The sequence below is a fragment of the Neovison vison genome, chromosome 7, assembly GCF_020171115.1.
Source record: "Neovison vison isolate M4711 chromosome 7, ASM_NN_V1, whole genome shotgun sequence".
Lineage (NCBI taxonomy): Eukaryota > Metazoa > Chordata > Mammalia > Carnivora > Mustelidae > Neogale > Neogale vison.
The window spans coordinates 198839077-198860875 of NC_058097.1; the positions used below are offsets into that span (position 1 = coordinate 198839077).

The following is a 21799-nucleotide window of genomic DNA, read 5'->3' on the forward strand; positions in this document are numbered from 1 at the left end:
TTATTATCCCTCCCCTCAGATATCCTATTCACTTTGCCAAGCCCAAATCTATTTCACAGACCTGCCTGTATTAAAGAACGGAGAAAGAAACAAAATAAAACACGAGACTTGGTGCTATAATCTTTATTCAATTAAATGACCTTACAACTAAGAAACAGAAAACATGCTTTTAAAACTAATAGCATAATCTCATCCCATTGCACTTTTAAAAACGGGTATTAAATTTTAAAGCCATTCAAAGGCAAGGGTCTGGGAGAAAGAAAGTATTTTCAACAAATCATTTTATAAAGAAAAGAAAAAGAAAACTTGTAGACGCTCAGGATTAATATGGATCCCTTTAAGGCTTAAGTCCATGGCAGCATTTAGCCAACTAAATTAGGAAGCTTCAGGAATCAAATGCAACCCTTCCTTGGTCAGAAGAGCACTACAGTTAAATTTTAGTTCCAGCACATGAAAATTCCTTCCAAGGAGGAACATTTTCTTTTGAAATCTTTCTGCTCCTAGACCTGTTCTGGAAAGTTCTTGTTATGGGGGTACTTCTGTCATGAATTTTGTTATTTTCTCCTTCGTTTTTATTTTTATTAGCTTAAGGTGTTCTGTGCACGAAAGATGAGGGGTTCAAGTCACAGTGCTAAATTTTCCTTTTTAAAAAACACCCTTCAAAAAGTGTTTTTTTTTTTTTAAATCCTAATTACATTCGTTAGTAAACAGGACACTTGTACATTCATTTTTCAGAGAAGGCACTAGGATATCTTAATTTAGAAAAACAGCTTTAACAAGCTTAGCTAATTCTCTAGATGAAAGACATCGCCCCTATGACTCTGAACACGGTGAGCCATCGGTTCTAGTCCTGGCAACAGAGAACCTATCTGGAGCCGCAGGCAGCACCTGTCTGTCCGCTCGGCTCTCTCACCGGTCTCTGAGCCTCCTCCAATACTGATATCAAAGGGATAATTCCAGGGCCAAAATCCAGACCCACGGAGGCAATCCCTGACATAAAGCTAGTGATCAGAATGGTTTTAAACAAGTCTCCCAAATACGTCTCAGGCACTCTGACATAGATGAGAGCCAAAACATTACAACACGATGTAAGTAAGAAAAACTAACTCATCACAGCAAATGGGCTCTTACAATGGGAAAAAACCACTTACACAAACAGCTTGTACTTTCATGACTGAAGCTTGTCTTCATTATGCCCTATTCCTTGACTAAAATTTTGTCAGATCTAAATGTAAGCCAGGAAGATGTAGCCCACACTGGCTTACTTGGATGGTAGCCATCCTAAATCCTCCTAAATTACATTTCAATATTTCTTTGGGGGAAAAAGTCTGATGAAGACTTCCATATAAACTACTTAAAAAAAGAAAGAAAACTCCAGGAAAAAAATAGAACTTTTTTTTTTTTTAAATCACTTTTGCCTGGGCTTAGGTCAACCTACTTATCTGTAACGCATCCATAATACATAGGGACCCATCCAAACTCACCCTATCCAAGACACCACTTTTATAAGGCAGGTAAAACACTGGCTATGGCCTGCTAATGGAATGCTCGGCCAGTAACGAGGCAGTGTGTCTGTTTATTTGCCTAAAGCCTTTCATCTCATGTTAAGAGACAAGAGAAAGAATGGATACAGCAAAATGATATTCACAGGCAATTCTACCAAGTACGAAGACAGCATTAATAGGTAGCCCCCCGCGGAACAGATCTGTTGGTATATCGCTAAAACAGGGTACAGCTCTGAAGACGCTGGGTCATCACACATGATCCCTTCCCCCCACTGTATCTACAAACCAATCCAGAAAGATATTCTCATGAAAGAATTGAAATTTTGATTCTATTATTTTTACTATAAAAAGCGAACTGGATTTTTAAAAATTGTTTTTCCTGAAATGAATACTTCCTATAGACATTCTAAAAACCTCCTTTTATACATTAATAGGACAATGCCCCATATAACTGCTGGAAACATGCAAACCATAAATGCTTCTGTGAAAAGGCTGGTCACGAGTGGCAAAGCTACACACACCAGGCAAACATTTGCAGTGTAAACGCCTAAGCAATGTCTCTGACCCACAAACTAAAGGCTACGGGAAGTTATGAGGTATAAGACATGCTTTTCAACCTGGTTATAAATCTCCCTGGATTATTCAAAGCCAGCAATGAGAATGCATCTTTTATTGAAAAAGTTGACATAAAGCTACCAATTTACTGGAAAAATAGAGAAATGAAAGCCAAAGAAAACTCATTAAGGATCATCATTGAGAAAACTTGATCCAATGCTTTCCAGAGCCAGAATAAGTTAACCTATAAAGACAAAAATAATAAGGCTTCCCCAGGGAATTAACCAAATTATTTAAGATCAAAACAGAAATGGTGAATTTGAACAGTAACTAAATCCTAAGAAAGTCCTACATTACCACATACTGGTTCACTTTAAAAATTCTAATACTTTAGTATTAAAATACGTTTTAGACACATCATCATTTTCTCACCATTAAAAGCATCACTCTAGACAACATTTGAAATCTATAAATGTGCCTCTACAATGCATTAAAAGTCAAGTACCTCAACATCTGCAAGGCGTTTAGCAAATATTATGAACCTCCAGGAAGATGTGAGGCCACCTGAAAATGCACCACAATTTCAAAGAGAAGTTTCCAATTTAACAGTCAACACTAAGCATCACTGATATGCAAGTAAACAGTTTTTAGAACAAGCTGGAACTTTCCTAAAATTTAATGGCAACTGAATATCAGGGCAAGATGGTATGTAGACATGAAAAAAAATATAAAATGCTTGGAATTAATTCAGACCCATAAAAATACTTCAGTGGTGAAGTGTTTAAAGTAGTAAGAAGAAAATTCTTTGATAAAGAGATTACACGCTTCTTTCTTCTGCCTTCCATTCAGACGTCTTCATGGGTGTAGAATCTACACTTGGGTTTCACCTGAGCCTTTCTACCTCCCTCCCACAATAAAAATTATCTTAAGAATTAAGGCTCTCCTACCTGGAAGTTTATGTAAATACTTACAGGCAAGTTTTATGGAGTTTAAAAATCCACAATTCACCATTATAATCCAAGGAAAAGGCAATTCATAGATAAAATGTTATCACCCAGTCAAGGTAAATAAAAAGATTTCTTAGACACTTCTAGACCATGTCCACATTTGGGTGTGACTTCAGTCCTCACTAAGCCAAAGCTATTTTAAAGCTACCAGTCAAGTGAGGTTAAAGAAAAGAAGATTCACTGAACAAAACTGACAATTTTAGCTTTATTATTAAAGAGATTAGTGGCCAGGAGAACATAAGTAAATGTTTTGGATAAAGACCTGATTTACTCCTAGGCCACAAGAAACAGGACAACTGAAGGCAGTGATGTCTGGTGATGTCTTTCCTTTAGTCCTCAATCAAGTTCTGTTCTTATGGAGAACTCTTGAAACAAGACCTCTTAAATGACAACCGTGAGATATATATAGAATACATGTGTGTATATAAACCTGCAAACAGTGAATCTGACCAAGGCACAAGTTCAAGTGACTTATCAGAGGTCACACAGTTCATTTAAACTCAAGCTTTTTTGGTTAAAGTATCGCGCTTACTCTTTTCATTATGAGCCATTCTGGCTCTTCAAGGCATGTTTGCCTCTTTTCTAAAAAGAAGCTAGAGGAACGAAGGCAAAAATAAAATCAGAGTATGTTCCAACAAAACTGTCAGCCTGTCAGTAAAAGACCATAAATTTCAGTGTATGGTGGATTTAAATAGGTTGTGGTTTTTCCACACTCTCTGGTAAGCAGGATTTTTTAACATTATAAGATTTTAAAAGTGTAATGACGTCACTTTCAGTCTTTTGTTCTGAAGCTTTTGCAAGTTTTGTAAACATTTTTAAATAGTAAGGTATAAAAGAACAGACCGGTTTCACCCCAAAACAGCATCTTTCATGAGGTTATTCTTGATTCCCTCCCTATTGTGTCCTCAAAAGCCTGGATACAATCTTAAAAGGCACTGAGTGGTACATACAGGATTTAAAACCACATTTGCAGTTTTTCCTTTAGCTTTCTCCCCCATAAAGTGCACAAAGCAGAGAGTAATAAGAAAACAGACACAGGCGTGGATCTATATCAGCAAGGAAAAGAAATGCTTCCAATAGCAATGGAAGTAGGTTTAAGAATATGAAGCCACGGGAAAGGTCTGTCTATTAATTTATTACTGCTGAGTTTCAGCTCTTCCCAGGTGATCCCAGATCTGCGTTCCTCTGCACTTGGACCTGGCGTGGCAGAAACCCAGACATCAGGAAGGGCTGGCGGCGTTCTCGTTGGATCCCCTCGTCAAGATGCTATTGAGCTTTTTTATCCACAGGGGGCCTCCCAACAACAGCATCCCTCATCGCAGCCTGAGTGGAATTCCCCATATGAGAAGTAGCCTGCAAGAGTCCATTGATTCAACATGTCAGTTAATAAAAGACAACTCAGCACCAAGAGAAAGACTTCGGAGGGAAACCTGCAGAAATCTCTGTCTACATCATGGGTTAGGTTCTCAGAAAATAGGGAAATGGGGGCGCCTGGGTGGCTCAGTGGGTTAAGCCGCTGCCTTCGGCTCAGGTCATGATCTCGGGGTCCTCGGATCAAGTCCCGCATCGGGCTCTCTGCTCAGCAGGGAGCCTGCTTCCCTCTATCTCTCTGCCTGCCTCTCTGTCTACTTGTGATCTCTCTCTGTCAAATAAATAAATAAATCTTTTAAAAAAAAAAAAGAAAGAAAGAAAATCAGGAAATGAAAATGCAGGTGTCGGGGAGCCTGCGGCAGCAGAGACTTAGCTAAGCCTCTGCTCTGCTAGCCTAGTTGTGTGGGAAGCCATCTTGGCTCCTCAAAAGCTTCTGACTTAACGGATCCGTTCACAGTACTCAGAGAAAGAAATCAGGCTCAGAGATCCGTGCACCTGGAAAACACGTCAATGTCAACAGCCATTGGCTTTGTGAAAGATTTAAAGCGAAAGAGATGCCACCCATTAGCAGAACTCAAAACAGAGAGATTTCCCAAGCTCCTGATTTTCAGTGAAGCAAATTAACCTCGGAGGAGGGGAGAATCACACGGGAAATGTGTCTGAAGAGCATGTGGTTAGAAGCTCCCCAAGAGTAACACAGTATGTCTAAGTCGGAACTTTCTCGCATTAGAGGGCAGTTTTCAGGCATGGAAACAAACTATGAGGAATACATATGAACATTCTAAAGAAGGATGATACAACGTAGTGCCTATCAAAAAACAAAAACCGGCCAGGGGAAGTTTCTCATGCCTTCTTTCACTGTGAAGCTCTCCCAAGTGGCAACACTCTACGATAAAGGCACAAGCATCTGTGGTTGTCACCCGCAGCCTGGTCAGCGGCCCCACTCACCTGCTCTAGTACGTACGCTGCGCCAGAATCAATTGCTCCTCCCAGCTCGCGATACTGACCAGAGTACCTGATATAGCCCCAAGTAAGAAGTGCTATTAACAGCAGCCCAACCACACAGTTGAACAGCTGGGCCACAATCTCAAGACCAACAAAGCCAGTGAGGCCCGAGGCTATGTACAAAATCACGATGCCCGTGAAAAGCACCGCGGGGGTTCGGAAGGTGCTGAAGACATTCTTGCTGGCATTGTGTTTGCAGAAGTTCTCATAGAGCTCCTTGATCTCCTCCTCCAGCTCCTGCTGGTAATGAAGGCTAAAATCCTGCCCACCCATCTTCTTGGTCTTCCTAAAATGGTCCAGAGCAAGCTGCTTGAATTCACAGTGCTTCTCCTCTAGAATGTCTGGAGACAAGTAAGGTTTCTCTCCCCCACAAACCTAAAAAGAATAAAGACATAACATGTTGAAGATCCCTTTGAAAACAAGTGCCCAAGGAAACAAGTAAAAAAACTGAAAAAGTCAGAACATTTTAAGACATGAGAAATTAACTTTAAAATGATGACCAAGACCGGTAAAAGTCTGGGTTCACTTCTCTGAAAAGTACACTGAAATAAGCAGGGTGACATTAACTGCACCAGAAGAAAGCTTGCTTTCTTCTTGCTTAGTAATGGAAAGAACTAGAAGACCCCAGTTACCAGGGGGACCTGAACACAGCTCTGTTGTCTCGTCGGCTTCAGATACATTAAACAGGATCAGTTTGGGCTTCCGAAGTCGGCCACAGGCCCAGGTGACAGATATGTTAGAATAAGACACGTGCCCAACATACCTCCTCCATGTTGTTATAATAAATGTCTTTGGCGGACGCTGCAGCTGCTAAATTGTTGGCTTCAGCAGTGGCCTTTTAAGAAAGGAAAGCATAAACTCTGAATCCCCTCTTTCAACATTCTTCCACAAACAACCAAGTGCCAATGTCCTCTCACCCTGCCCCATTCTTCCTTTTTTTTTTAGGATACTTCGGCCATTTTTTAGGTTTCTACATTGCCCAATTTATGAAAGAAAATATTCCTTTTCTGCCAAAAAACATCCTTATACATAGAGTCTTTATCATCAATTAACCTCTAGAAATACCATTAAGAAATAGATGTGGGTCAAAAAAGAAGGGAAAAAATTTGTCTTTCTGTGAACTTCAAACTCTAGCTTTCTTTGTGAAAATGTTTTGTTACTAAAGAAATAAACATGGGGCGCCGGGGTGGCTCAGGCAGTTAAGTGTCTGCCTTCGGCTCGAGTCATGATCCCAGGGGGCTGGGATGGAGCCCCGCATCAGGCTCCTTGCTTAGCGGAAAACCTGCTTCTCCCTCTCCCCTTCCCACTGCTTGTGTTCCCTCTCTCGCTGTCTCTCTCTCTGTCAAAGAAATAAATAATTTTTTTAAAAAAAAGAAACATTTTACAGTAAATGGCCTTATGTTCTGCACATGAAAGTCAGAAATTGTGTTAACAAAATGACATCTTGAAAATAGCAAAATGTTGTAAATAAAAGTGGCTGAAAATAAAAAACCTGACCAGTAAGCAGTAAAGAGGTATGCCAGGACGTGTTCTACTAAAGCAGACAACAGGTAACAGGACAATAATTTATCTAAGATAAATGGGCCTATTCTACCTGGGTATAATAAAACAGTGCTCTCCACAGTACGTTTGGTGGGAAGACCAGGCCCAGTGAGGGGCCGTTCTGCTTAAACTGTATCCCCATGAATATACACAAAAAACTGGGTGGCTCAGTAAATTAAGCATCTGCCTTTTGTTCCGTTGTGATCCCAAAGTCCTGGGATAGAGCCCCATGTCGGGCTCCCTGCTCAGTGGGAAGCCTGCTTCTCCCCTCCCTCTGCCTCTCCCCTGCTTGGCTCCCTCCCTCCCTCTCTGTCAAATAAATAAATAAAATCTTGTAAAAAAATTAAAAAAATAAAAAATAAACCAGGGACAGTCACCATGAAGAATGTGCTAAAAATTAACATACTTCAGCATAAACAGGCAAGGAAAGCAACAGTATTCATTTTTAAGTCTTATTTAGACAGCACGTGCACAAGCGGTGGGGGGGGGGTACAGGGAAAGGGAGACAGAGAATTCTCAAGTTGACCACCCCACTGAGCACACAGTCCTACACGGGCTTAGTCGCAGGACCCTGAGATCATGACCTGAGCCCAAATCAGAGTTGGACACCTAACTGCCTGAGCCACCCAGGCACCCACATTCTCAAAGGACGTGGCTTCTTGTGTGTAGGTCAACAAGTATCAAACAGTATCATTTAGGACGTCAAAGAACTGCTTACCTGAAGCATAGATTTGGGGTGAGGCAGATCTTCTCCTTGGTAAATTTTAATATATGCCTTAGAATATAAACATAGAAACGACTGTGAAAAATGTGATTCTGTCACATTTAATACTACTTTAATGTTTAGAAAGTGACCAAACTGCATTTTCCTAAAGACCTAGATCAACACCCAGGAATTAGCAAAAACACAACACACCTTTGAGTGCATGTTAGCATTTTTTAGTTAACTAAAACTGTTCTCAAGCAGCACGAGCCTAGCAAGACTAGGAGTCCCACCAGATTCCCCATGCACACTGGCCTCACCACTACCTGTGGGCACAGTGACCGTCCGCCTTGAAGAAGCCATGTCACATCTAGGTGCCGTCTCCTCCTACTCACGGCAACTTCCTAACCACCTCCTGTCCACACCATCTTCCTTGAGGAACAATCTTCCTTTAGCCACAGTAATTACTCCTCTAAGAAAGTGCAAAGAACATCCATTTGGTTCTTAGACCGATACTGCCACCCAGTGGCCCACTCCTGGAAGGACACTGGAGGCTCTGAAAATGCCTCTCCCCATCTCCCCCATGAGAAACTTGTCCCTAAGCTTGAAAATAGTAAAATTCAAGTTAGTTTATGACCTAGATCAGTTTTACCAAAAGTCAAATATTTTGATAATTAAAACCCATATTTACCTTAAAATACTCCAAGAGCCCCCGACAGGTGACTTTTGAGCCATTGATCTCCTTTTCCATTAAGTTAGCTGGGTTTAACACAAATGGGATCAGGACCTGTAACTGCTCTTTGAATTCACTGGCAATATCTGTTCACAAGACCACGAAGAAGAAAACAGTAAGCCAAACGGGTTTATTCGACCAAGATGGGCAGAAAATGCAATCTTCAGTCTATCTATTTTAACATTTGAAAGTGAGGGGAGGGAGGGGCACCTGGGTGGCTCATTCGGTTAAGTGTCTGCCTTTGGTTCAGACCCTGATCCCAGAGTCCAGGGATGGAACCTGACATCTGGCTCCCTTCACAACGGAGAGTCCACTTTTCCCTCTGCCCCTCTCCCAGCTCATGTTCACTCTCCCACGCTGACAAATAAAATCTTTAAAAAAAAAAAAAAAAGATAAGAAAGAAAGTGAGGTGAGAGAGTCCCAACCATGTCTGACACTTTTTGCCCATGGCCACATCGCTGATGGACCTCTGTGAGAGTGTACCTGGACCGTCTCCTTCCTTCCCTTCTCGAGATTAAGGGCTGCCTAGTCCACAACAGAACACACAGAATATCCTTCCCCTGGTTTTCGTTCTGCAGGATGTAGTCTACTCCGTAATATTTCACGAAATCTCACTTTTTAAAGAATTTTACTAACACAGTCTTCAAAAAAATCAATTATCAACCCTTCCAGTCCTCTCCCTTACCACACCTTCATGTTCCCCTTGGATCCATGAGAAATCACTATTCATCATTCATTTGCTTTTCTGTAGTTCATTTTTATGCTAAAAGAAGCAGAAGCACCTATTCCTCATGGCTTTTTTTTTTTAAGATTTTATTTAGTTATTTGACAGAGATCACAAGTAGGCAGAGAGGCAGGCAGAGAGAGAGAGAGAGAGAGGGAAGCAGGCTCCCCGCTGAGCAAAGAGCCCGATGTGGGGCTTGATCCCAAGACCGCAGGATCATGACCTGAGCCAAAGGCAGAGGTTTTAACCCACTGAGCCACCCAGGCGGCCATCATGGCATTTATTTTCCATTATCTCCTCAAGACCTTCTGGGCCATCCTGAAAGAAAAAGGCTACTATCTCAGGAAAGAGGACAGCTCCTTTGCAGCTTCTACAAAACTCCCACTGAGGGTTCAGGAGAGCCATTAATAAGAGCTCCTTCCTCAAAGTGAGAACAAGCTGGTCCATCTCTGAAGACACAAGGGAATCAAAACACAAGGAATCTTCTAAGGTTCCCAACTAATTCAAACATCAGCTGAAAAGAAAGTAACCCTAATATATAAAACTGAGAAATCGGACTTCAAATTTTATTCATTCAACAGTTTTTCAGAACCTTTTCGTAGCAGACATTGTTGTAAGAGTTGTGGGCAGAGCAGGGAATAAAACAAAGTGGCTTCTAAGTTTTTCCAATTACAAATTAAGACTTTCTGTAAAAAAATCTTCAGGTTACTTTTATTTCCTTAGATTCTTTCCTTGGAATACATGGTCCTCTAAAAGCAATTACTAGATAATACAATGACAATGTACACTCCTGGAAGACATTCAAAATGAATTTTAAAAAATCCATAAAGCCAGATAATGATGATTAACATTTGAAATACACCCCTTCCTTTCCATGGAGCCTATATATTGCTGTCATTTTTATGAAAGACTGTACCAATTTATACCTCTCCCACCAACGTATAAGAAGGTTGTTTATAACTCTCAACACGCTAGAGATTTTTTTTTTTTAATTTTATTTTTAAGCAATCCCTATACCCAATATGGGACTCAAACTCATAACCCCGAGATCAAGTGTCAGGCTCTACTGACTGAGCCAGCCAAGGGTTGCAACACACTAGAGTTTTCTTGTTTTGGGCCTTCTGCTTGACAGTACTCCGGACTGGAGAATCTGAGGAGGCCTTCTCCCTGACAAGCCCCTGCATAGAATCTGTTCCGTTGCGTTGCTGGACCTGGATGTGCAGGTTGCGGCAGCAAGGAGCTGAGCAGGGGCAGGAGGGAACTGGACCAGAGCGGCGCACTAAGTTCGCATGATGCTGCAGCTTATCTGAGGCCGTTCCCTGTGACCGGGGCGGGCGGGGGGGAGGGGGTGCGTGCTAAACTTTGGGCAAAATTAACTCCTAAATTAAGCTGAAACCCAAAAGGGGTCTGGAATAGTCCAGGTCAGTAGCCTCTAGCTCCCTGAAGAGGCACTTATCACTCTGCAGGAAAAATCAGGAGCAAGTTAAAGATGTCCATTATTGTTGCTTCTGTCCAACATTGCACTAGGATCCTTATCTTCCTACAGGTCCACGACAAACTTTAAAAATATAAAATGTGATGTGGAAAAAAAGCAAAAACTCCATTCTTCATTAGGTGTCATAGATAGTACCTTCTATCTACACATATAAATTACTAGAAATAATGGGAGTTTAGCAAGTTGCACAAATGAAAAGCATTGGCTTTTTAAAAAAGATTTTATTTGGGGCGCCTGGGTGGCTCAGTGGGTTAAGCCGCTGCCTTCGGCTCAGGTCACTATCTCAGGGTCCTGAGATTGAGTCCCACATGGGGCTCTCTGCTCAGCAGGGAGCCTGCTTCCCTCTCTCTCTCTCTGCCTGCTTCTCCATCTACTTGTGATTTCTCTCTGTCAAATAAATAAATAAAATCTTTAAAAAAAAAAAAAAGATTTTATTTATTTATTTGGACAGAGAGAGAGCACGTAGGCAGAGCAGCAGGCAGAGGGAGATAGAGAAGCAGGCTCCCTGCTGAGCAGGGAACCCAATGAGGGACTCAATCCCAGGACCCTGGGATCATGACCTGAGCCAATGGCAGATGCTTAAGCAACTGAGCCACCCAGGCACCCCAATGAAAAGCATTTTTAAAAAACCTAACAAATTATAAATAATGGGAAGACAGAGTATTCAATAAATGATGTCAAAGTATTGGTATCTATAGAAAAATAGAAAATGGATCTCTACTTCATACATACACAAAAATTAGTTCCCAGTGGATTAAACACAAATATGAAAGACAATGCCTAAAAGAGAGAGACAGCAAGGTGTGTGTGCAGGTGTGAGTGTATGGAGAAAGGAAAGGATTTTCTAAAACAAGACTTAAAAAGCACTACAGGGGCACCTGGGTGGCTCAGTCGTTAAACCTCTGCCTTCGGCTCTGGTAGTAGTCACAGATTCCTGGGATCGAGCCCCGCATCAGGCTCCCTGCTCAGCGCAAGGCCTGCTTCTCCCTCCCCACTCCCCCTGCTTGTGTTCCCTCTCTAGCTGTCTCTGTCAGGCAGATAAATAAAATCTTAAGAAAAAAGAAAAAAGCACTAATAAGATCAAAGGTGAATAAATTCAACCACATTAAAACTAAGACACCATAAAAAAAAAAATAAAGACAAGACAGAAAATGGGAGAAGATATGTGCAACACATAACTAACAAAGTTTCATATCTTACAGTACACACAAAGGGTCTATACATTGCTGAGAAAGACAAATCCAATTTAAAACTGAACAAGCATGAACAGGAACTGCAGAAGAAAGGAAGCACAAATGTAAATAAACACATGAAAAGATATTCAATCCCATTAGTAACCAGAGAAATGCAATTCAAGGCCACAATGACATACTATTTTATGTCACTAATTTGGCAAAAGCTAGTATCTCCTAACACTAAGGATTGCCTAGGAGACGGGTCAACGGGAATCTCTACATACACTGATGAAGGCAGCGTAACGGGAGCCACCACTCTGGAACATACTCTGACATTAGCCAGTAAAGGTGAAAATATACAAACTCTACCCTCCAGGAATCCTGCTTTTAAAGCACGTATACTTGGAGGACCCTCATACATGCACATATACTAAAATGTCTCTGGCACTATTCCTAATAGCAAGAAACTAGAAAAGCTCATGTTTCCATTGAGAATAAACTGTGCTATATTTGCAGAAGGCACAATTATACTACAATGAAAGTGAATGAACTAAACTACATGCAGTAACACAGATAATATCAGAAATGAAACACTCGGGGGCACCTGGCTGGTTTAGTCCATTGAGTGTCCGACTCCGATTTCGGCTCCAGTCACAGTCTCAGGGTAGTGGGATCGAGCCCCATGTCAGGTTCCGCACAAAGGGCAGAATCTGCTAGAGACTCTCTCTCCCTTTCCCTCGGCCCCTTCTCTCACTCTAAACTAAATAAATAAAATTTTTAAAGATTTCATTTATTTATTTATTTGAGAGAGAGAGCATGAGACACAGAGAGAGAAAGTGTGAGTAGGAGGAGGAGGGCAGAGAGAGAAGCAGATTCCCCACTGAGCAGGGAGCGAGCCCAACCTGAAACGGGACCCCAGGTCCCTGGGATCACGATCGAGCCGAAGGTAGACGCTTAACCGACTGAGCCAACCAGACATCCTAAAAACTTTTAATTAAAAAAAAAAAGAGAGAGAGATAAAACACTCAATGAAGGGGCACCTGGGTGGCTCAGTGGGTTAAAGCCTCCGCCTTCGGCTCAGGACATGGCCCCAGGGTCCTGGGATCGAGCCCTGTATCGGACTCTCTGCTCAACAGGAAGCGTGCTTCCTCCTATTTCTCTCTGCCTGCTTCTCTGCCTACTTGTGATCTCTGTCTGTCAAATAAATAAATAAATAATCTTTAAAAAAAAAAAAAAAACTCAATGAAAATACAAGTTAGCCACATACTATTTTTTATAAGATTCAAAAATTAAAGAAACTTAGCAACAGACTACATGCTTCAAACACAAATAATGATTTTTTTAAAAAATTCAAGGGCAAAATAACCAAAATTGAGAATAGTGGTAATTTCTGCGGGGAGTCAGGGAGGTGGGATAGGGAAGCAGCACACAGGAAGAGGAAAACAGCAGCACACTGGGAATGCTGACTGGCAAACCACAGCCCTGGAGCCAAATACAGCCTGCTAAGTGTAACTGTCCACACAGTTTTCTGAAAACACACCATGTCTTCATATATGCATTGTCTGTGCATTGTTATAAAAGCAAAGACAAGTAACTGGCCCACAAAACTTAAAATATTTACTATCTAGTCCATTACAGAAAAAATTTGCCAATTTTGATGTTCATTATATGAGGTTTTGTATCTTACATATGTAAGTTCTATGTATCCTTTTACATATGTAGTACTTTTTTGCATTCTTTTAGATACCTAACAGTACATTTTAAAATTTAATGGTAGCTCTTTATTTTAATTTGCTTTCATTTCTACTGCTGCTAGTTAGACCAAACTTTCTACCATATTGGTTCATCAACTGATTTCCTCTTCCCCTACCAGGTGATACAGATATATTAGAATATAGTCAGTCTTCACAAAATAAACAAATATGCTATCTTCTATCCTTATGTATACTATAATCATTGAAATATTTTCTCCAATTTGTTTGCCTTTTTTAAAAATATGCATAATATTAGGTATTCAAACCAATACCATTTTTCCTTGACAATTTCTTTTGTTCTTCCTAAGTTTAAAGAGTCCTTCCCCAATTCCAGAGGTCTAATAAAATTAAATTTTCCATGCTTTAATTTTTACAATTTAATTTTGTAATCTACATAGACTTTACTTATGCCTCATAAATTAAAATCTGCATGACATTTCTCTCTAAATAGTAACATGTACATCTCATCTCTACCGATTCCCATTCCATCTTAAACAACTGATCAATTATAAGAGCTCATGACATCAAGAATATTTTTTGGTTTTTTTAATCTGTCCCACCTAAGTAAATGGGTACCAACCTTCCATCAAAATACTCTTAATTCCACAGTCTCCTCAGGATGGCGCCAAAGTACGGCCTTTACCAATTTTAAAAAGGATTAATCCCCATATTACACATCGATTAGTGGCTTAATACATGATAAAGGGGACATTTCAGTGAGGGTGGGGGGGTGAGTTGGACTATTCAGTAAATATTTCTGGGACAAATGGGGAGCCATTCAGAAAATAAGATGCATCTAAACTGGATCATAAATTATAACAAAAATAAAACTAAAAAATTTCAAGGAAAAAAGTGGGACAAATTCTTTATAACATGGAGTGAAAAACCGTAAAAGAGCGTACAGACTATGCCAGTCTGTGTAGATTCATATTTGCTTGCACATATTGAAGAAACTCTGGAAGCCTGGAAAAGGAAGAGACTTTTCACTGAAAACTTTGTAATTCTTTTGGGGATTTTAGACATGTCAGTGTATTACCTATTCCAAAAAAAAAACCCAACCAAACAAAAACCACCCTTTTTTTATGGTTTCAACTTTTATCATACTAAAAGACTAAGAATTTCAAAAACATTTCACTCAAGAAACTAGCACAATCTAGCACCAGACTGTTCCTATATTCGATTTTACCCAGATTTAATAGGCCCTCAGCTATTAATGCTTCTACAAAGGCTGTACCAACACACTAGTTTTGGACTCAGAACAGACAAGAACTACCTCCTGACAGACGATCTCAAAATCTCCTGGTGCCAAAGAAGATCGGGCCCTACAAACTCTTCTGTTTAATTTCTTTTTTTTTTTTTTTAAAGATTTTATTTATTTATTTGACAGAGAGAGATTACAAGTAGGCAGAGAGGCAGGTAGAGAGAGAAGGAGTAGGAAGCAGGCTCCCTGCTGAGCAGAGAGCCCGATCCGGGACTCGATCCCAGGACCCCAAGATCATGACCTGAGCCGAAGGCAGCGGCTTAACCCACTGAGCCACCCAGGTGCCCTTCTGTTTAATTTCTAACTAAACAACTCAGGGCTACTGCATTAGGTCTCTCTGCTCTAGAAAACAGAGAGATGACAGCTTTCTTTATGATGACGACAGAGTCATCTGTGTCTGTTGAAAGGGTCTCAAAAGGGAGCTAATCTAGCTAACAGGAAGCAGCAGATGAGCAGTGATTAAACCAAAACTAGGACTTGTTCGGCGAGTTGTTCCCCTCTGAACAAATGGTCATTCTTTGGGGGAAAAAAAACACACACACAAAAAAACAGCAAAATAAAATCACTAAAGTAATCCCTCAAGTACTTAAGAGAACATTTGCAGAAAATGTAACTCTTACTAAATGTAGATGTTCTATAGCAATGACATTAAGGTCCTTCTGTGGATTAGCCCCAACTGCTCTCAAGCAAATGATGTCTTTCCAGGCTATACGGAATGGGGCTTGCAGGATCTCAACCGAGTCATCATACAAGTATATACTTGAAAAAAGACAACACGTAGGCATTTTCTTTAACTCTGAAAACCACATCAGCTCCAGTGACAGGTCCCCTGCAATAAAGTTTATGTGGTTCTCAGTCAAGCACTTGCCAAATACTCCAAGCCATTGTGCCCAATTTATGCTTCACTCAAAACGCTTCAAACCTTGTTAAAAAGGTTCCCTAAAATTACAAAAAATTCCATCTGCAAAGCCCCTAAAAAGTACACAAACCTTTGCAGAGCTAATAAAAATTCTTTATAAACAATCCTCCTAATGACTACAGTTCCTGAAACAGACACACAAGGCAGACTATAAATACATATATTTTTTAAATTTTTTTTTTTTAAGGATTTCATTTATTTGTCAGAGAGAGAGAGTACACACAAGCAGACAGAGTGGCAGGCAGAGGCAGCTAGAGAAGCAGGCTCCCTGCCTAGCAAGGATGTGGGAGTCCCGATGCGGGACTCGATCCCAGGACCCCGGGATCATGACCTGAGCCGAAGGCAGCGGCTCACCCAGGCGTCCCCATATATTTTTTTAAAAAGATTTTATTTATTTGACTGAGAGAGAGAGTACGTGAGGACATAAGCAGGGGGACCAGCAGGCAGGGGGAGAGGGAGGAGAAGGAGAAGCAGGCTCCCCTCTAAGCAACAGCCCGACATGGGGCTTAATCCCAGGACCCCAGAATCATGACCTGAGGTGAAGGCAGACACTTAACCAACTGAGCCACGCAGATGCCCCTAAATACTTTTAAAGTAAAGCAAAAAAGGAAATTTTTATTTTTCTTATCTTTTCTTTTAAAAACATAATTATAAATGTACATTTTAAATGAATGCAATCATACAACATATGCTATTATGCAATCTTTTGACATTTAATAATATGTCGTAGACATCTGTGTAAACACAGATAGATTCATCTATACTTTAATCTTTTAAAGGACTTTGAATAGGGGCATCTGGGTGGCTCAGTTGGTTAGGCATCAGACTCTTGATTTTGGCTCAGGTCATAATCTCAGGGTCATGAGATGGAACCCCACGTCAGGTCCTACATTGTGTGTGGAGCCTGCTTAAGATTCTCTATTCCCCCCTTCTTCCTTGCTCTCTTAAAAAAAAAAAAAAAAGAGAGACTTTAAATAACTTTTAAAATAAACTTTGAAAAGTGCAAATGTATCATAACTTAAACAGTTTCTCAAGAACACCCATTTGTTTCTAATTACTCCCTATTATAATTATGCTACAGTGATATATGCCCTTGTCCATGGATTTTTATCTACTTATTGGATAGATCTTTAAGATACTTTCCTAAAAGTGAAATACCGGATCAAAGGATGTAAACATTTTAAGTTTTGAGACTGACCCATAAAGACTATGAATTTGTACCAATACATTCGCACTTTCTCAATTACTGTGATACTAGCTGTATTTTCATAAGCACATACGGACATCTGTACTTCTTCCTTTGGACTTGCCTTTTCATGTAAGAGTAAGATTTTAACCCATCCATAAATGTGGTTTTGGTTTTTTTTTTAAGATTTTATTTATTTATTTGACAGAGTAGACACAAGTAGGCAGAGAGGCAGGCAGAGAGAGAGAGGAAGAAGCAGGCTCTCACTGAGCAGAGAGCCTGATGCGGGGCTCGATCCCAGGACCCTGAGATCATGACCTGCGCTGAAGGCAGAGGCTCAACCCTCTGAGCTACCCAGGCACCCCCATAAATGTGTTTTAAAGTTCAATGATGAATGAGGGAAACAGTACATAATTACAACACTAACAACTACTTGTACAGAATTTGCTCCCTATTTTATAAATATAATAGGAAAATCAGTACACTGAATATTTAGTGATAAGCTGTACATATTTATTTATTTATTTATTTGTTTGTTTTTAAAAGATTTTATTTACTTATTTGACAGAGATCACAAGTAGGCAGAGAGGCAGACAGAGAGAGAGGAGGAAGCAGGCTCCCCGCAGACCTGAGCCAAAGGCAGAGGCCTTAACCCACTGAGCCACCCAGGCGCCCCAAGCTGTATATATTCAAATACATACAGGGTTCAACAGTATCCCCCAAAATGCATGTCATCCTGGAATCTCAGGACATGACCTTGCAAATTTACAGATGTAACTAATCGAGATCATACTAGATTGGGGCAGCCTAAATCCAAACAGTGGTGTCCTTATAAGAGGAGAGAACACACAGAGACACAGAAAGGCAGTGGCCATATGATGACAGAGACCAGAGCGACACACACAGCTCCAAGCCAAAGGATGCCAAGGCCCACCAGCAAACCCCAAAAGCTAGGAGAGAAGCTGGGAGCAGATTTTCCCTCAGAGCCCCCAGAAGGAATCACTATGGACGCCCTGATTTCCGAATTCCGGTCTCCTAAACCTGTTAGGCAGTAAATTTCTGCTGTTCTCAGCCACCCAGTTTGTGGTACTTTGTTGGCAGTCCTAGGAAACAGACAGAAATGCACACCCAACAGTATACAAAACTTCAAAAGTCGGGGTTTGAAAATGTTAAAAAGCTCTTCCTATCTCCTGGGATAACATAAAAGTGAAAAATTTTTTTTTTTAAGATTTTATTTATTGACAGAGAGATCACAAGCAGGCAGAGAAGCAGGCCGAGAGGGAGAGGAAGCAGACTCCCCGCTGAGCAGAGAGCCCGGATACGAGGCTCGATCCCAGGACCCTGAGATCATGACCTGAGCCAAAGGCAGAGGCTTTAACCCAATGAGGCACCCAGGCGCCCCTAAAAGTGAATTTTAAAACAACGTTTTGAAACATTATTTGTTTGAAAATATGGAGAAATGCCTTTGTGTATATCTCTACCCGATGACCTGAGAGCATGCTGAGGCTCAACCGCACGAGGGAGTCACTGAAGCCGCCCCCTCCCCAGCAGCCTCATTTAGGAACGCCCCAGACACCTCCCCTCCCAGTGATGAACAAACCCGATGTTAGGTTTGGTAAAGGTTTGTCTAATGGTCTAATAAGAGTGTTAAAAGCCTAAGGGAACACATCACCTACATGCTCAACTTTCTCTAGACTCTACTCAGAAAAGTCGCTTGCAACTGCTTTAAGGTAAAAGGTTCCAGCTCCAGTGTTGCCTGAGCAGACTTCTCTCTAAAGCTAGACCCCAAATTCCGATTTCTGAATTGCCATCTAACAGGCTCTAGACGTCTCCTGCTCAAGAAAGCTGCCAACCACATAAAAACACAACACAGTGACAAACAGAAGACAAAACTAAGTCTCTCAAACTCCGTTTCTTCTGCACTATGAAGACCAGCTGGAATGTAAATCTTAGAATGAACAAGTACGTTAATGTTCTTGGATCAAATCAGTCAAATAAGTTGAAAATGATGTAGTTTATGTTTATTACGAGACTATGAAAAACTCCCACTTCAAAAGCCACGTTCTCCTGGAAACTAAACATTATATACCTTTAAATTATTTCCCCAAAGTAACAGAAGAACTTCTATTTTAGCCCAATATGACTTTGGGGCAAAAAGAATCTAGATGTGGGATGCCTGGATGGCTCAGTGGGTTAAAGCCTCTGCCTTAGGCTCGGGTCGCGATCCCAGAGTCCTGGGATCAAGCCCCGCATCAGGCTCTCTGCTCAATGGGGAGCCTGCTTCCCCCCCCCTCTCTCTGACTGCCTCTCTGCCTACTTGTGATCTCTGTCAAATAAAATAAATAAAATCTTAAAAAAAAAAATCTAGATGTGCATCTCTACCCCGCCCCTCCGCCCCCAACTTACTATTGGAGTACTCTGAGCAAGTTCCTTAACTTTCCTAAGCCAGTTTCTCCATCTGTGAGATAAAGGAGACAGTATCAGCTGATGGAATCACTGGGAACATGAAGCAGGAAAGAAAACTAGCCCAGCACTGCTGCTGTGGTCTGAATGTTTGTGTCCCCACCAAATTTGTATGTGGAGATCCTAACCCCTAGAGGGGATGGTGCTGGCAGGTAGGGCAGGTATGAGCGGCGATTAGGTCATAGGACAGAACCCTTGTGCATGGCACTTGCATGTTTATAAGAGACTCCACGGAGCTCCCTAGCCCTTCCACGCATGAGGGTACAACCAGAAGTCCGAGAACAGCAAGACAGCCTTCACATAACCGTGCTGGCACCCTGACCCTGGACTTTCAGCCTCCAGAACCATGAGAAATAAATGTCTGTTGTTGGTAAGCCACCCAGTGTAAGGCATTTGGTTATAGCAGCCCAAAGAGAAGTGGCGGGAGATACAGCGGAGCCTTGAGAAATGGCAGCTATTTTTATTGCTACTTTCCTGGTACCTGAGAAGCTCAGGTAAGTTCATAAACAAAGGGGCTAGTTTAACACACGTAAGCTGAAGGCTGGGCATTACATGACTCAAGGCCTTAATGAATAAGGAACAAAAATAAGAGAATGGAATCCAAGAGTCCCGACTCTAATTTCTCTAAGCTGCTACCTAGTCAACACTTCCTGACATGCACATATGACCCAGCACCAGGCTCTGCACGAATCACAAAGATGAAAACACACAGCCATGCCACGCATCGCTTACCTTCCTTTTGGACACTTAATTGTACTTGCTAAGTATCAGGTGACCAATGTTTAGTGTTCCTTTCTTTAGTGCTTTTATCTCTTGTAAGCCAGTAATTACAAGAGGCCTCTTACACAGATCATTAATGAATCTGACCACCACCATGTCAGATGGAAAAGTTAAGGTGAACTTTAATGGTCACACCAAGGCAGCGGCAGAAACCGAAGCCGACTCTTAGTACCAGTCTCTCTAAGCTAACGTGCTGTCCCTTTGCAGCACTCGCTGGACCCATGCCTGACAATCTCCGGTCACTACTTCATTCCAAAAATTGAATCACAGGTCTAAAATAACATAATTTGTAACACACCTTTCAATTTCCCATCAAAGTCAGGGCTTGTGGCCACCTGGAGTCCAGGGTGTGGTAGGAGAAAACAGGTGACGTTGGAGAAACACGAGTGAATGTGATTTCGGACATTCTGAATTTCCTCATGTTGATGCTCTTTTACCTGCCAATGAAGACCAACAATTTACAAAAGACCATTTGTTTTTCTTCACTAGGAACCACTAGGATAGGACAAACAAAAGATTTCCCAACTCAGATGGATCATAGCAGCCTACATTTTGTCCAGTAAGAAAACTCAGAACCCTAGAAGCAATAAATGCATACATTTGATTAACCACAGTTTGGCTCCCACAGCAACCAAAGAACAGGGACTGAAGAGTTTCTTAATAAACAGTATTGCACAACACTTCCGAAGAATGAGAGATGGTTTGTGGGCATGAAGGAGGATCTAACTAGTTAGTAGTAATGGATAAATGACTCCTGTATTTTACTTTTTGGAGAGCAAGCTAAACCTGTTTATATCTACCCCAAAACAGAATTTTGAAGAACAACAGAACAAAAGTTCTGAATATGACATTCTTTTTTTTTAAGATTTTATTTATTTATTTGACAGAGATCACAAGTAGGCAGAGAGGCAGGCAGAGAGGGAGGAGGAAGCAGGCCCCCTGCTTCCCCGATGTGGGGCTTGATCCCAGGATTCTGAGATCATGACCTGAGCCGAAGGCAGAGGCTTTAACCCACGGAGCCACCCAGGCGCCCCTGAATATGACATTCTAAAGGCACATATAGAACCTGGTGCAAAATGTGAAACAGAAACCACGATCAAAGCTTGGACCAGAGTCCAGAGACCTTCAAAATTCCTTCAAAGCCAGAGTCCTTGCTGTAATCCCTGTTGCTCTGTACCCAGGTTCTTCACTCCTACGTGAATACCATTATGCACCAATATTTGTAAATATTTAATACACTTAACAGAATTTTCCATATTCTGCTTTAAATACTACAGTTAGAGGCAAATGAGAAAGTTACCACTACTTTCTTTATAGATAATTCCTCAGAAGATTATATTTCTACTTACCTGTAGACGTTTATCCAAAAAGGACATCCCTCCCTCTAGTCCATAGCTGTATTCGTAAGGGAAACTCCAATCTCGAACCAAAAACATCAGCGTCTATTTAGGAAAAAGAACAGAACATATTATTAGGCTGCATACATTCATTTTTAATATGACTGAAATACTTCTTTGCAAAGAGCCAGCTTTTTCAAAGGCGGCAAGAAATTATGAAGGATTTATTTCTTCTGTAAAGTCTTAGAAACTTTATAAGCACGAGGAGGACATGTATAAGTCAA

At 41.1% G+C, this 21799-nt stretch overlaps 1 protein-coding gene across 2 annotated transcripts in view; it reads right to left on the reverse strand.

Moving 5' to 3' along the window:
* Positions 1-2160: 2160 nt before the first annotated feature.
* Positions 2161-21799, reverse strand: part of ATL3 (atlastin GTPase 3) — a 49487-nt gene continuing 29848 nt past the window's right edge. For both annotated transcript variants that reach the window (XM_044259527.1, XM_044259528.1), the window contains exons 7-13: positions 21528-21620; positions 20477-20615; positions 8380-8507; positions 7704-7760; positions 6207-6278; positions 5387-5818; positions 2161-4420 (exon numbers count right to left, since the gene is read on the reverse strand). In XM_044259527.1, the coding sequence (XP_044115462.1) occupies positions 4334-4420; positions 5387-5818; positions 6207-6278; positions 7704-7760; positions 8380-8507; positions 20477-20615; positions 21528-21620 (1008 nt within the window). In that variant the 3' untranslated portion in view covers positions 2161-4333. The remainder of the gene's footprint in view (positions 4421-5386; positions 5819-6206; positions 6279-7703; positions 7761-8379; positions 8508-20476; positions 20616-21527; positions 21621-21799) is intronic.